The sequence below is a fragment of the Terrapene carolina genome, unplaced genomic scaffold (assembly GCF_002925995.2).
Source record: "Terrapene carolina triunguis isolate 2854851 unplaced genomic scaffold, T_m_triunguis-2.0 Scaffold58, whole genome shotgun sequence".
In the NCBI taxonomy this organism is placed as follows: Eukaryota; Metazoa; Chordata; order Testudines; family Emydidae; genus Terrapene; species Terrapene triunguis.
In genome coordinates, this window is record NW_020664409.1 from 99,100,060 (window position 1) to 99,112,381 (window position 12,322).

At 45.5% G+C, this 12,322-nt stretch overlaps 1 protein-coding gene across 1 annotated transcript in view; it reads right to left on the minus strand.

The window, feature by feature from the left end:
- Positions 1-536: 536 nt before the first annotated feature.
- Positions 537-12,322, minus strand: part of LRRC6 (leucine rich repeat containing 6) — a 44,840-nt gene continuing 33,054 nt past the window's right edge. The window contains exons 10-11 of the mRNA XM_024212778.1: positions 8,731-8,816; positions 537-798 (exon numbers count right to left, since the gene is read on the minus strand). Of these exons, the coding sequence (XP_024068546.1) occupies positions 615-798; positions 8,731-8,816 (270 nt within the window). The 3' untranslated portion in view covers positions 537-614. The remainder of the gene's footprint in view (positions 799-8,730; positions 8,817-12,322) is intronic.

Sequence of the window (12,322 nt, forward strand, 5' to 3'; positions counted from 1 at the left end):
CTGGCCGCAGTTTGCCGTCCCAGGCCAATGGGGGCTGCGGGAAGCGGTGCGGGCCAAGGGATGTGCTGGCTGCGGCTTCCCGCAGCCCCCATTGGCCTGGAGCGGCGAACCGCGGACAGTGGGAGCCGCGATCGGCTGAACCTGTGGACGTGGCAGGTAAACAAACTGGCCTGGCCCGCCAGGGTGCTTACCCTGGCGAGCCGCATGCCAGAGGTTGCCGACCCCTGGCCTATGTAATCAGATGATCTTATTACTGTTACCCTCCTCTTTCTTCTCATTGATTGTCACACTCATTTGACATCTTATCTGAAGTTGGACTGTGGGTTTGTACAGTGCCAAATGCAATGGGACCCCAATACTGATCAGTGCTTTCGAGCCATTCCACTATATAAATAAATAATTGGAAAACAGTTTATTAAAGGCATATTGTTCCTGATATAACAAAAGGCAGCAGCAAGATAAAGCACAAATATAACAAAAGTCAGTTTACAGTAAGAGCTGAAATAATATTTTGCAACTTCAAAAGATGCTGCTGCAAAATTTGAGTCAAGAAAACTGCTCAGGCAAACTCTGGGTCACATGGGTAACAAACAATGGAGCCCTACAGTAACATTTCATATTAAGGGTGGAACATCTTGGTTATCTTCAAAGTCAACATAACTATTCTCAGTGTCTATAACCTTTTGTTGCTGCAGATTAATAGGTCCTTGCCCAATTCGCTCCTTTTCTTGGATTATGTTTGCCACATCAGGGAATGAATATTTGCTAGGATCCACTTCTAGTTTCTCAACTCGCTCCCTGTAACAAAGGAGAACGGATGGTTATAAATAAAACTTCATTTCAACATCACATGTAGCAACAGAAATTTGGGACTGCTTCCCAAATTCCCCAATTCCCATAGAAGTCACCATGAGTTTTGAGGAGGATTAAGAAATCTCACTATTGTGAATTGATTGTTAATTCAAAAGGGAGTCTCAGGGCTTGTATACACATACAGCACTGCAGTGGTGAAGCTGTGCTGCTGTAGTGCTTAGTGAAGACACGATCTATGCTGAAGAGAGGGCTTCTCCCCTCGGCATAGATACTCCACCTCCCTGAGAGGTAGTAGCTATGTTGACGGGAGAAGCCTTCCCATTGACATAGTGCTGTCTCCACTGGGGGCTCTTCTTCTTCGAGTAGTGTCCCTACGGGTGCTCCATTGTAGGTGACATCCCCTCTGGGGGGCTGAGGCAATCGTCTAGGTAAGGGAAAATCATGATCCCTTGCAAGCATAAGCGGGTGACCACTACTGAGAGAACTTTGGAAAATACTCTCGGGGCTGAAGATAACCTGAAAGGGAGTACCCTGTACTGGTGTTGATTTTGTCCCAGGGTGAATCTGAGAAATCGTCTGTGAGTCAATAAGACTGAGATGTGAAAATACGCGTCCCGTATGTCGAGGGCCGAAAACCAGTCTCCTTGTTCCAACGCTGGAATGATCGTTGCTAAAGTGACCATCTTGAATTCCTAAGCTTTGACAAACTTGTTGAGAGTGCTAAGGTCTAATATGGGTCTCCAGCCCTCCTCCTTCCTGGGTATTAGAGTAGAACTCTTTGCCTCATAGATGTTGAGGTACTGGTTCTATCGTTCTAACTGGAGGAGACAGTTTACCTCTTGACGTAGTAAACTCTTGTGAGAAGGCTCCCTGAAGAGGGATGGGGAATGGTGTGGTGGAGGATGCAGGGAGGTAAAATGGATAGAGTATCCATGGTGAATGATCTCTAGGAGCCATCGGTCTGATGGTATATGCTCCCAGGTGCTGCAGAACACTGCCAGACAGTGGCCAAATGGGTGGGTAGCGATGGTCAGTTGTAGCAGTTGTGGTGAGTGGTCTATCAGAACCTCGATCAACACGTCAAAACTGGTGTTTAGATGTGGAAGGCTGGGACAAGGAGGATTGCTGACAGGACAGTTTACGTCTGGAGAATTTAGTTTTCTTTCTCTGTGGCTTGTAGTATTGTTGAGCCGGATATTGCAAAGTGCGGGGCTTAGACTAAATTTTCTCTTTTGTCCGTAGATCCCCAGCGAATGGCGAGTGGCCTGAGAATCCTTCAAAGTATGAAGGGAGACATCAGTTTTCTCCGCAAAGAGCTTAGTGCCCTCAAAGGGAAGAAGATCTTCGATGGTTGCCTGCACCTCCTTTGGGCAACCTGACAGGTGGAGCCAAGAGGCATGTCACATCACCACTGCCGTGGAGGTGGCTCTGGCTTCAGTATCAACCATGTTGAGGGCAGACTGTAGCATTGTCTTTGCTACTAGCTGCCCTTCTTGGATGTTGGCCTTAAATTGTTCACAATGTGTCTCAAGCAGCTGCTCAATAACGTTGTGTTCTATTTCAAGTAATTCATGTAATGGTATTTCACATAAGTGCTTGGTAGTTGGCGATTTGAAACTGAAACGTGGCCAAGGAGTACGCCCTCCTGCCAAATAGGTCCAGATGCTTCCAGCACCTATCATAGGGAGTGGACCTCATGTGGTGTTAATGGCCACGAGAATTGACAGCGTCCACCACGATGGTGTTGGGTGGAGGGTGGGAGAAGAGGAACCCTGTTTCTCTCACTGGGACATAGTACTTTTTGTCTGCTCGCTTGTAAGTCAGTGTGACTGATGCTGGGGTCTGCCATATTGTCTCGCAGGGTCAAGAAGGGCTTCATTCATAGGGAGGGCTACTTTTGAAGAGGAAGATGAGTGGAGGATGTCCAGGAGCTTGTGGTGCATGTCCTTGACTTCCTCCAGAGGTATCTGGAGACAGTCAGCCACTCTCTTTGCGAGGTCCTGCAACAGGCCAAAATCATCCACCAGGGATGGTGGAAGAGACATGACAGCCTCGTCTGAGGAATAGGAGGATATAGGTTTTGGGTTTGCCTCCTCCTGAACATTGCCCTCACACTTCTCCAAGATTCCTTCTAGGGACTCCAAAGCCCTGGTTGCCAGGGCCGAGGAAATGTGTCTCATGGACTCATGGGTAGGACTAGAAGCCTGAGAGATATGGGTGCAGTATGCAGGCCAGGGGTCCTAGTATAGCATGGAGCCTGGTGGTGGTGCCCATGGATGGCCATACCAGGACAGCAGCATTGGGGCCATCTGAAGATATGCCCGGGGCCCTGCTGGAATCAGGCACCATAGAGCTGCTTGGAAAGAGTACTGTGATATCCCGTTCTCTGGTTCACTATCGGAGTCTGAACTGAGAGTGGGTGAGCATGGCAAGGAAGCAGGAAAGACTCCTGTGCCAGGTGGAGACTCGGGTGCGGAGGTCCCGGTACCATGGAAAGGAGATTCTGGTATATCGGTTACACAGAGGTCCCTTGAGTGCCGGAAATCCGGTGGTGCTGACCGACTCAGTGCCACTGGCAATGCTGGGGGGACGGAGATCTTGTCCACACCGGCTGTTCAGGTACCGGAAGAGACGTCGGTACCGATGTGACATTGTATACTGGTGGTTCCTTGGAGTGTTTGCTCCTGTCCTTTTCCTTAGGTGCCATTGACTTGGTGCCTGTGTCCATTGGGTCTGTGGGGGCCATAGTCCACTGGGTACCTGCCACCATAGTCTTCCTTGAGCCGTGGGTACCAGGCTTGGCCTGTCTTGGTGCTGATGGTACTGAGAATATAGAACAAGCTGGGGATTGTTTGCGGCTAGCTTGCGGCAGGGACTTCCCATTACTTTTTGACTTGAGAAGGGTCAGCGGCTGATTTCTTCACCCCATGGCCCTTGGATGTTGAGGGCTGTGGGGAAGACTCATGGCTGCATGAAAACTCTTGACACGGGTCCAGAGAAGGTCTGAGAGCTGCCTCCATGAATATAATCTTCTGCCTCAGCAATCTGTCCTTGCGAGACCAAGGTCTATGCTGCTGGCAGAGAGTGCACTTTTGAGGAATGTGTCCTTCTCTGAGGCAACGAATGCACCATGCGTGTGTGTCTGTGACGGGGATAGCCTCGCTGCAAGAGAGACACTTCTTACACCTACAGTGGAGCACCAATAGGGACTCTACTCAAAGAAGAACTTTTGGTATCTGTAATTTATTTTACATCTAAAAATGACTTACCAATTAATACAATTTGCTGGCTGCTGAGGTAGCACAGTTTTTGATCACAATTGATTTCTTTTCTGGTCATATTTAGCTCAATCATTTCACTTTAACTATTTAATATTCTCAGTATAATTCCCTAATTAGACAGTCCCTGGAAAGCAGAAATGAACAGAACCTTTTTTTAGCAAGCAAATACATTATATTTAAACTGAGTGTTCTGTGTATGTCTGTTGCTTATTATTTTTGACAATATGGTTCTTAACGATTTTTGTGGGGTGAACAATTATTCAAAGCATAGTAAAAACTAGAATGCATAATACATTCATTCAATCTATGTTAGGGATGTTTTTGAAAGAACGCTTAGCATAATTTGTTGTTTTCTTAATGAACACATTGATTTCATTATCACTCCATCAGCAGAGATTAAGTGTTCTTATACTTTCTGCACTGTCGTATTTAGACCTAGCATTTAAAAAATAATTAATTCAATTAAACAGCTAATTTGTCGACATGCATAGAAATAAATCTCTTCCTTTGAATAAACATCAGTGGACTGGAGCACATTGGTTAAGAAGAAGACTGTTTTATGGATTAATCATCTGAGAATGTTTAGAAGATATGTGATGTAAATTAATTCCTATTATAACTTCACATTTAAAGGAGCACTACATCTACATTCTGTGTGGGAGGCCTAGAGGGAGCAGGGGACACCCTAAAAAAGCAGAAAAATTCTAACACATTCCCAGTAATTTGTGATTGATTCTTCTTCACCTAGTCCCATTAACTGGGGTCAGAGGCTTGTGTACTTCATCTCCAAGTGTTCTTGTCAAGTGTGCCTTCAGAGCTGACACCAACCTTCTTCAGGTCCTCCTTCAGCATCTTGAACCACCCTTTTTCTAGATCTTCCTTGTGGTTTTTGTCCCATGACTACTAGTTCTTGTACTCTCTGGCCAACATATCCCATGCCTCATTGTCTCACATGACCTAGCCATCTCAGTCATTACTCCCTCAGCTTTTCTGTGATGGGGGGGCTATTGAATCATGGCTCATACCATTTCATTGTATAGTCTCTCAACTCTAATCTTAGTCAGCGGCCACCTGAGCATTCTCAGTTTGTCTGTGTGAAATAGTTGTTCTTCTCTGTTCCTCACTGACCAGAATTCCAACCCACATGTCATGACTGCCCTTATCATGACCTTATACACTTCATTCCTTAGTTTACTTGGCATACTCTTATTCTGTCAATTCCCTACATTTACACAAAGCGCTCTTCAAAGCAGCTCCTAACATCTGCATCCACATTCCCATCATGGTTCAACAATGAACCAAGGTATTTAAATTGTTGTACAGACCAACTCTATACCATTGAGTCTTACTGGCTTCTCATTGTCCCACTCAACAAAGCACGTCATGTATTCCATATTTTGTCAGCTGATTCATAAACCATGTTCTTCTAATACAGTCCTCCATAGATCAGTAGCGGATTAGCCACTGGGCCAACGGGACCTGTGCCCAATGGCCCCGGCCAATTTGGGCGCCCTGGTGCCCCCAACCCGCTCCATCCGGGGCTCCAGCCAGGGAGCGGGATCAAGGCGTGGGGGACTTGCCCCGCTCCGCCTGCTCGCCCAGCATTCCAGCCAGGGAGCAGGGTCGGGGCATGGGGGCTTGCCCCGCTTGGCCAGGTGCTCCAGTCAGGGAGTGGGGTCAGGGTGTGGGGGCTTGCTCTGCTCCGCCGCCTGGTGCTCCAGCTGGGACTTGCCCCACTCTGCCCGCCTGGCGCTCCAACTGGGGAGCAGAGTCGAGGCGAAGGGGCTTGCCCAACTCTGCCCGCCTGGCGCTCCAGGAGTCCAAGTTCATGTACCTGGTAATAATCACTTTGTAACAATAACCCTGTTGTTTAAAGGCCCTGGCCCAGCTCCAGGAGTATTTACCATTCCACAGTTGAAGCTGCAACAAGCACACTTGGGATGAAAGACGCCTCTCCAAATACTGAGTAAGTGGCTGGTGGTGCACAGCTCCTCTGCTACTATGAGGCCCCATCTGCAAAGCTTTCTGCCCCCTGGAATTCTTGTGCTGAAGCAGCATTTTATGGTTCCCCCTACCCAATCTGCTCTTCTGATTAAAGAGATGGTATCATGTCAAACATGGCCCCAGAATAAGGTTTTTGGATGTTTAAAAGCAAAATGTTACTGACCCAAAGTCCAATAGAAACAGTCCCAGGATTTTCCTGAATTCCAGCGGAAACAAGCTAAATAAATCCCCCCAGGGGCTATTGAAGGAGATTCAAGGGTGTGCATGCTTGTATGTTCAAAGGTGTTTTGGGGGGGGAGAGGGGTGTTAAAACTTATTTTTGCCTTACCTCCAACCTGATACTCTGACTCCTCCCACCAAAAAGGAAATGTTGTCTCTCTAATTGCTGAAAATGTTACTTTCCCTTTAAAAATAATAGTTTTGTATAAAATCTCAGAATAGATCTTGTATAGGTAGCAGAAGTGATGACCGTATTATCATGTAATCAAGATAGCAGAGTTAACGAGTTTTTCAAACAGTGGTCTAGCAGATTGTATGTGTGAGGAAGAATTTAGCTAAGAGTTCTGTAACCCTCAAGTGTAATTGTTGTAATGAATGCTCTCCTGTAATCTAAGAGACAGCTATTCAGGATTTCTTTAACGTCTGGCTAGTTAGTTACTTGTCAGCTACAGGGTCAAAACCTTTTCTTTTCTTGATAAGCTCTGTACATTCAAAGTATCTCTTTCCCATTTCTGTTTTGATTGTAAATGTTTAGTTTGCCTCCAACAAAGTAAATCAATATCTGCACTCAGAAAAGGCATGTTTACAAAAAGTATTGTGGGCATTTAGGAGAATATTTTCAATTGGATTGAGCCCCAGATTCCCTTTTTGTGGGCACAACTTGTTATCCTTGTGGCATGGAGTATCTTTGGATTATCAGGTATCAGAAATTATAGAAAGGCCCCACAATTTGCCTCCTTGCCATACCACCTACGAACCTTCTTTCACTTAATGCTGTGAGGAAAAAAGAAAGATGGTTTCCAAATGAAGAATGGCTAGGATTCTGTACCCAGATTTAGTGCAGGCCCTCAGGGATGTCCACTATAACAGTTGTCTAATGCTCTACTATGCAGGTGGAACCAAAGAAGCTAAAGAGGATCACCCACCTGTTGAAAGCTCACATGGTGCTTAGGAAGATTGGTTTGATACACTTGGAACTGAGATGACTGTGCTAGCAAGTATCTAAAGAAGGATGGTATATTTCTTCCTGAAGAAGAAACTTGACTGGTCTCCTTGAGTATCTCTAGGGTCTCATTTGTCTTTCTGCTGAAAAGATCTATTGCTTCTAAAAAGGGAAGTCTGATACACTTTGGTATGAACCTCCTGAAAGAGATTAGAAGTCCTCAATCATCAATGCTAACAGATTGTCCTAGCCACTGCCACACTATTGCCTGATTGCTAAGTGCATTGCTTGGAGCTCACAAGGAACGTCTAGACACATTTAGCTTCTTTGTAATGATTCTATCTTCTGCTTGTTATGCATGTAATCCAAAAAAGGATGTGCCTTTGCAGCTGTACCTCACCACTACTACTTGACGATTAAAAAATCATTGCCCTTACAGTACTATTTGGCCACTGGTTCTATATGCTGGGGTCAAGAAGAGTGCCCAGGATCCATGCTGCCTCTTTTTCATAAGCATTTAGAACAGAAGCTCTGTAAAATGGTTCTGCTAGTAGATTTGAACCCTTGGGTTTCTAGGTAAAGGCACTGGCTTCTTGGATTCTAGAGCAGAGCTGTCCCAGACTGGGATGGAGTTCATTCCATTGACATTACTTGTACAGAAGAAAGACAGCTGGGTACTAAAGGTTTCCCCCATTACCAGCAGTAATACAGGCCAAGGGGTAAATCCAGTGCAAAATGAGATTATCATAGGGAATGCCGCTACCTTAGATTATTCAGAAACCTGGGTGTGCAGGCCCATGACAGACATCCTATTTACACCTAAACTTTTTATCCACATGTACGGTGTCAGAACAGAATGAAACCAAGCAATAGCGGTATTAAACTCAAAACAACATGTACTACAAACTAACAAGTTGTTTTTCATCTTAAAAACAAACTTTTAAACTGTTACCAAACACTGCTTTTATTACAACATAGAATGGGCTGGTATGATGCACTGCCTATGGTGATGGAGGGGGGAAAAAGGTGGTGATTGGTGCAGTAGGTCAACTGTAGCGCCTACATAATTTTCCACTGATCATTTGGATTCGTGATACAGTCCCAAAAGTCATTGCTTTCTAGGTGGTTCTAGGACTCGTGCTGCACAGAGTAGAGGATCTATCGAGGCAGTTCTCGATAAAAGATTTTGGTTTTACTGCATTCTAGCTTAATAGTCTGAATGACAGTTGATGGAACACAACTGCTCTGTAGTAATAAGCGCTTTTTTGGGTCTGCTTTTGGAACAGATCATTTTATAAACAGTACCGGACAGGCCATTAGTCTAAAGCTTTTATGTAAAGTTTTACTTTGTACAAATCAATATTTTCGTACTTTGAACGATTATATACTCATTTGGCAGCAATAGTCTGATGAGTAAATAACTAATGTGCAAAAACATATAGGCTGTAAAGAAAGAAAAAACAAAGTTACCTTTTTATATTTGTCTGCAGTTTATTGCTGTCAGAAGGTTTGACCAAAGTGGGTGTTTTTCGGTTAGCCATAATTATTTCTTGAATCTGGAATAAAAATACATAACCATAGCTGTCACAACATATCCTGGGATTTATGTGCAAAAGCATTTAAACAATCTTTTAAATAAAGAACTGTGGAAACATGAACATTTTATGTAATATTTTTCTGACTGTCTTGAGCTTTTAACAACAGGATCACATCTGAACCATTATAAATATCTCATCTAGGTATTTACACTACCTCATTACTGTGGTATAAGTGCCTTAAAAAATAACCAATGTGAGAATGTGAATTTTGTTCACTTTTATGATTTTTTACTTTAGGCTGTGGTTCCTCTGTTGGATTTTAAAGTTTACTCCTAATAAAATACACTTCATGTAGCGTTATGCAGTGCAACATACATGCATAAGAAAATTGTAACCAATTTTACCTCAATGAAATTATTATAAAACATCCACATAACAAGTCTTCTTTAGTACCATGTTAGTTGCAAAGAATGGTTACTTACTCTGCAGTAACTGTGGTTCTGTGAGATATGTTCTTTACATTTATTTTACTTCAGGTGTACATGCACCCCATTCACAAGATCTGATTCTTTTTGAATAGCAGTTTCTTTTGAGGCCACACCTGTGCCCTGAATTGCCCTCTCATTCCCTGTAGCCAAGGGAATAAAGGATGGAGTAGCTGCAATTATCCTCCAATTTCTTCACTAAAATGGAATCCAGATGATATAGGAGGAGGGCAGGTCTTGGAATAAATGTGGACAACACATCTCTCTATAAGAACTACAGTTACTGTAGAGTAAGTAGCCCATTCTTTCTTCTTTGAGTGATTGCCCACATGTATTTCCATTTCTGGTGCCTCACAAGCAGTGACCTCTGTCTGGAGGGGAGTGCTCAGGATCTACTGGGAATAAAGACAGCTCTGCCAAACTGAGCATTGGATTTGGAGCCACCTACCAAATAAGTAGTGCTGGGTGAATGTATGACTTGAACTCCAGGTAGGTGCTCTACAAATCTCTAAGGTGGAATGCCCCTTAGGAAGCTGCAGAGGCTGTTTGAGCTCTAGTAAAGTGGGTTCTAATCTACGGTGGTTCCAAGTGAACTATTGCATAACAAGTTCTGATTCAGTCAGAAACCCATTTAGATAGTCTTTGGGTAGATATTGACTGACCTTTCATCCTGTCAGCAAAGGCCAGAAACAGTCTAGGGAACTCCTGAATGGTTTTGTCCTGTCCAGATAGTAAGAGGACTGGACAACATCTAATGTATGAAGCTTCACCTCCCCTTGACGAGTATGAGGCTTGGGAAAGAAAACTGGCAGATGGATGTCTTGATTCAGGTGAAAAAGTCAGAGACAACTTTAGGCAAGAACTTCAGGTGAGGCTTTTGTGTCACCTTGTCCTTCCGGAATACTGTACAAGGAGGTCCTGCCATGAGGGTTTGGGTCTCTCCTATTCTTTGGGCTGAAGAGATTTCCACTAAGAGGATCGGTTTCATAGACAGGTGACAAAAAGAACAGGTTGGCATAGGATCAATAGATGGCTGATATTAATGCCAATAACACAGTGTTGAAGTTCCAGGAGGGTGGAGTCTCTCCGATTGGAAGAAAGCCAACTGTTGGGTGTGAGAAGACTGTGTGACCTTCAATAGGAAGAGGATGAGCACAAATAGCTGCCAAGTGGACTGGACTCTTCTGGAATGGATGGAAAGTCTCAAATGCTTTAAGGCTTTAATCCAAACTAGCTGGTATTGAGGTTTCTAATGGGAGTACGTGTTTTTGTGTTCCCAAATAGAGAACTTGTCCTATTTTGCTACACAAGTCAGTCTAGTGGAATCTTTTCTAGTACAAACAAGAATGGATATAGACATCCATGGAGCAGGATCTGCCCATGGACGTCAGCCAGCCAGCAACCAGGTAGGGAATCTGGCCTCTGCTCTGCATTATCACAACAGGTGGCTCTGGAAGTGTGGCTGGGTGCTGTGTTGATCGATTCATCATGTCTGAATATCAAAACTGTGCGGGTCATGCAGGCGCTACCAGTATCATCATGCTGCACCATGTCTGACCTTCCTCAGGACCCTCAGTATTAGTGGAATAGGTGGGTATGCATACATGAAGTCTGATGCCTAAGGAATGAGGAAGGCATCCAACAGTGAGCCTGGGTTGGACCCTCTCAGTAGCAGAACATCTGACACTTGTTGTTCTGGTTCATGGCAAACAAGTCTATTCTTGGATACTCACTTGCAAAAGATGTTCTGCAGAACACTTGTCATTGTCTGAGTATTGCCTGCTGAACTTGTCGGCTAGGGAGTTTTGTAATCCTGAGAGATGCAGAGCCACTAGCGTGATGCAATGATCAATGTACTATTTCCATAGACAGACTGTTTATTGGCAGAGTGGTGATGTCCACACCCTCCCTGCTTGTAGATGTAAAATTTTTTATTAAAGCTAATGTTTAAAATCAAATTTACACAAGTGAAGAGGGAAGTTACTGTACATCTGGGGTCAGGCTTGAATTATGAGAGATTACAAGTATTGGTGTAGCAGGGCGATGACTCACCGGCGCGGCGCCTCCTGCTGGTCGTCCAGGGAATTAGCTCGCCAGCCTCCGGAGCGCCCTCTGTAGGCCGGTGTCTCGCCTTGCCGCTGGCCCCTGTGTCCCTCCCAGACCCCGGTGCCCCTTTACATTGGGGGCTGCCCCCTGGCAGTACCCCCACAGATCTGGGTCTCCCCTCCCGGGGGAACTCCCAACCCCCTATCCCCACCTCGCCTCAGTGGCTACTGCCAGTCACCATCTAGCCCCCGTTCACTGGGACTGACTGCAGTCTGTAATGGCCACTCATCACCGGCAAGGGGGGGTTTGGACCTGCTGCCTCTGCCTGCCCTTGGCCTGCCCTCTGCAACCCCAGTACCTTCTTTGGCCTTTAACAAGGCCTGCGGCCTGGGAGGTTTCTAGCAGGGCCGGCTCCAGATTTTCTGCCGCCCCAAAGGGGGAAAAAAAAAAAAAAAGGGAAGCCGATCGGCAGCACTTTGGCGGCAGCTCAATCATGCCGCTCCATTCTTCGGCGGCACTTCGGCAGCGGGTCCTTCCCTCCCTCTCTTCCTCTTCAGCGGCACTTTGGCAGAAGCTCAAAGAGGAAGAGAGGGACTGAGTGACCCGCCGCCGAATTCCCACCAAAGACCCGGATGGGCCGCCCCAATAGTGGACGGAGTGCCGCCCCTTTGTATTGGCCGCCCCAAGCGCCTGCTTCCTTAGCTACCCTGAAGATCAGAGTGGACCCATGGTTTACCAAAGCACTCACAGAGACAGTCAGGTCCTGTTTGTCAGTCTTTTTCCCCTTGGGCTCAGAGGATGCCCTCACGGATTTCTCCAAGTGGGAGAATTTTAGGCAGGATTCTCTCACTTTTTGTGCCCTCTTTGAAAAAGCAACATATCAAGCACTTATCTGGAATATGTGCTTCACTGAGAGAGGAGGCACTCTGAGCATTCATCGTCAATGGGAATAGCTGCCTCACAGGAGAGACAGGATTTGAATGCTGGGGCTTT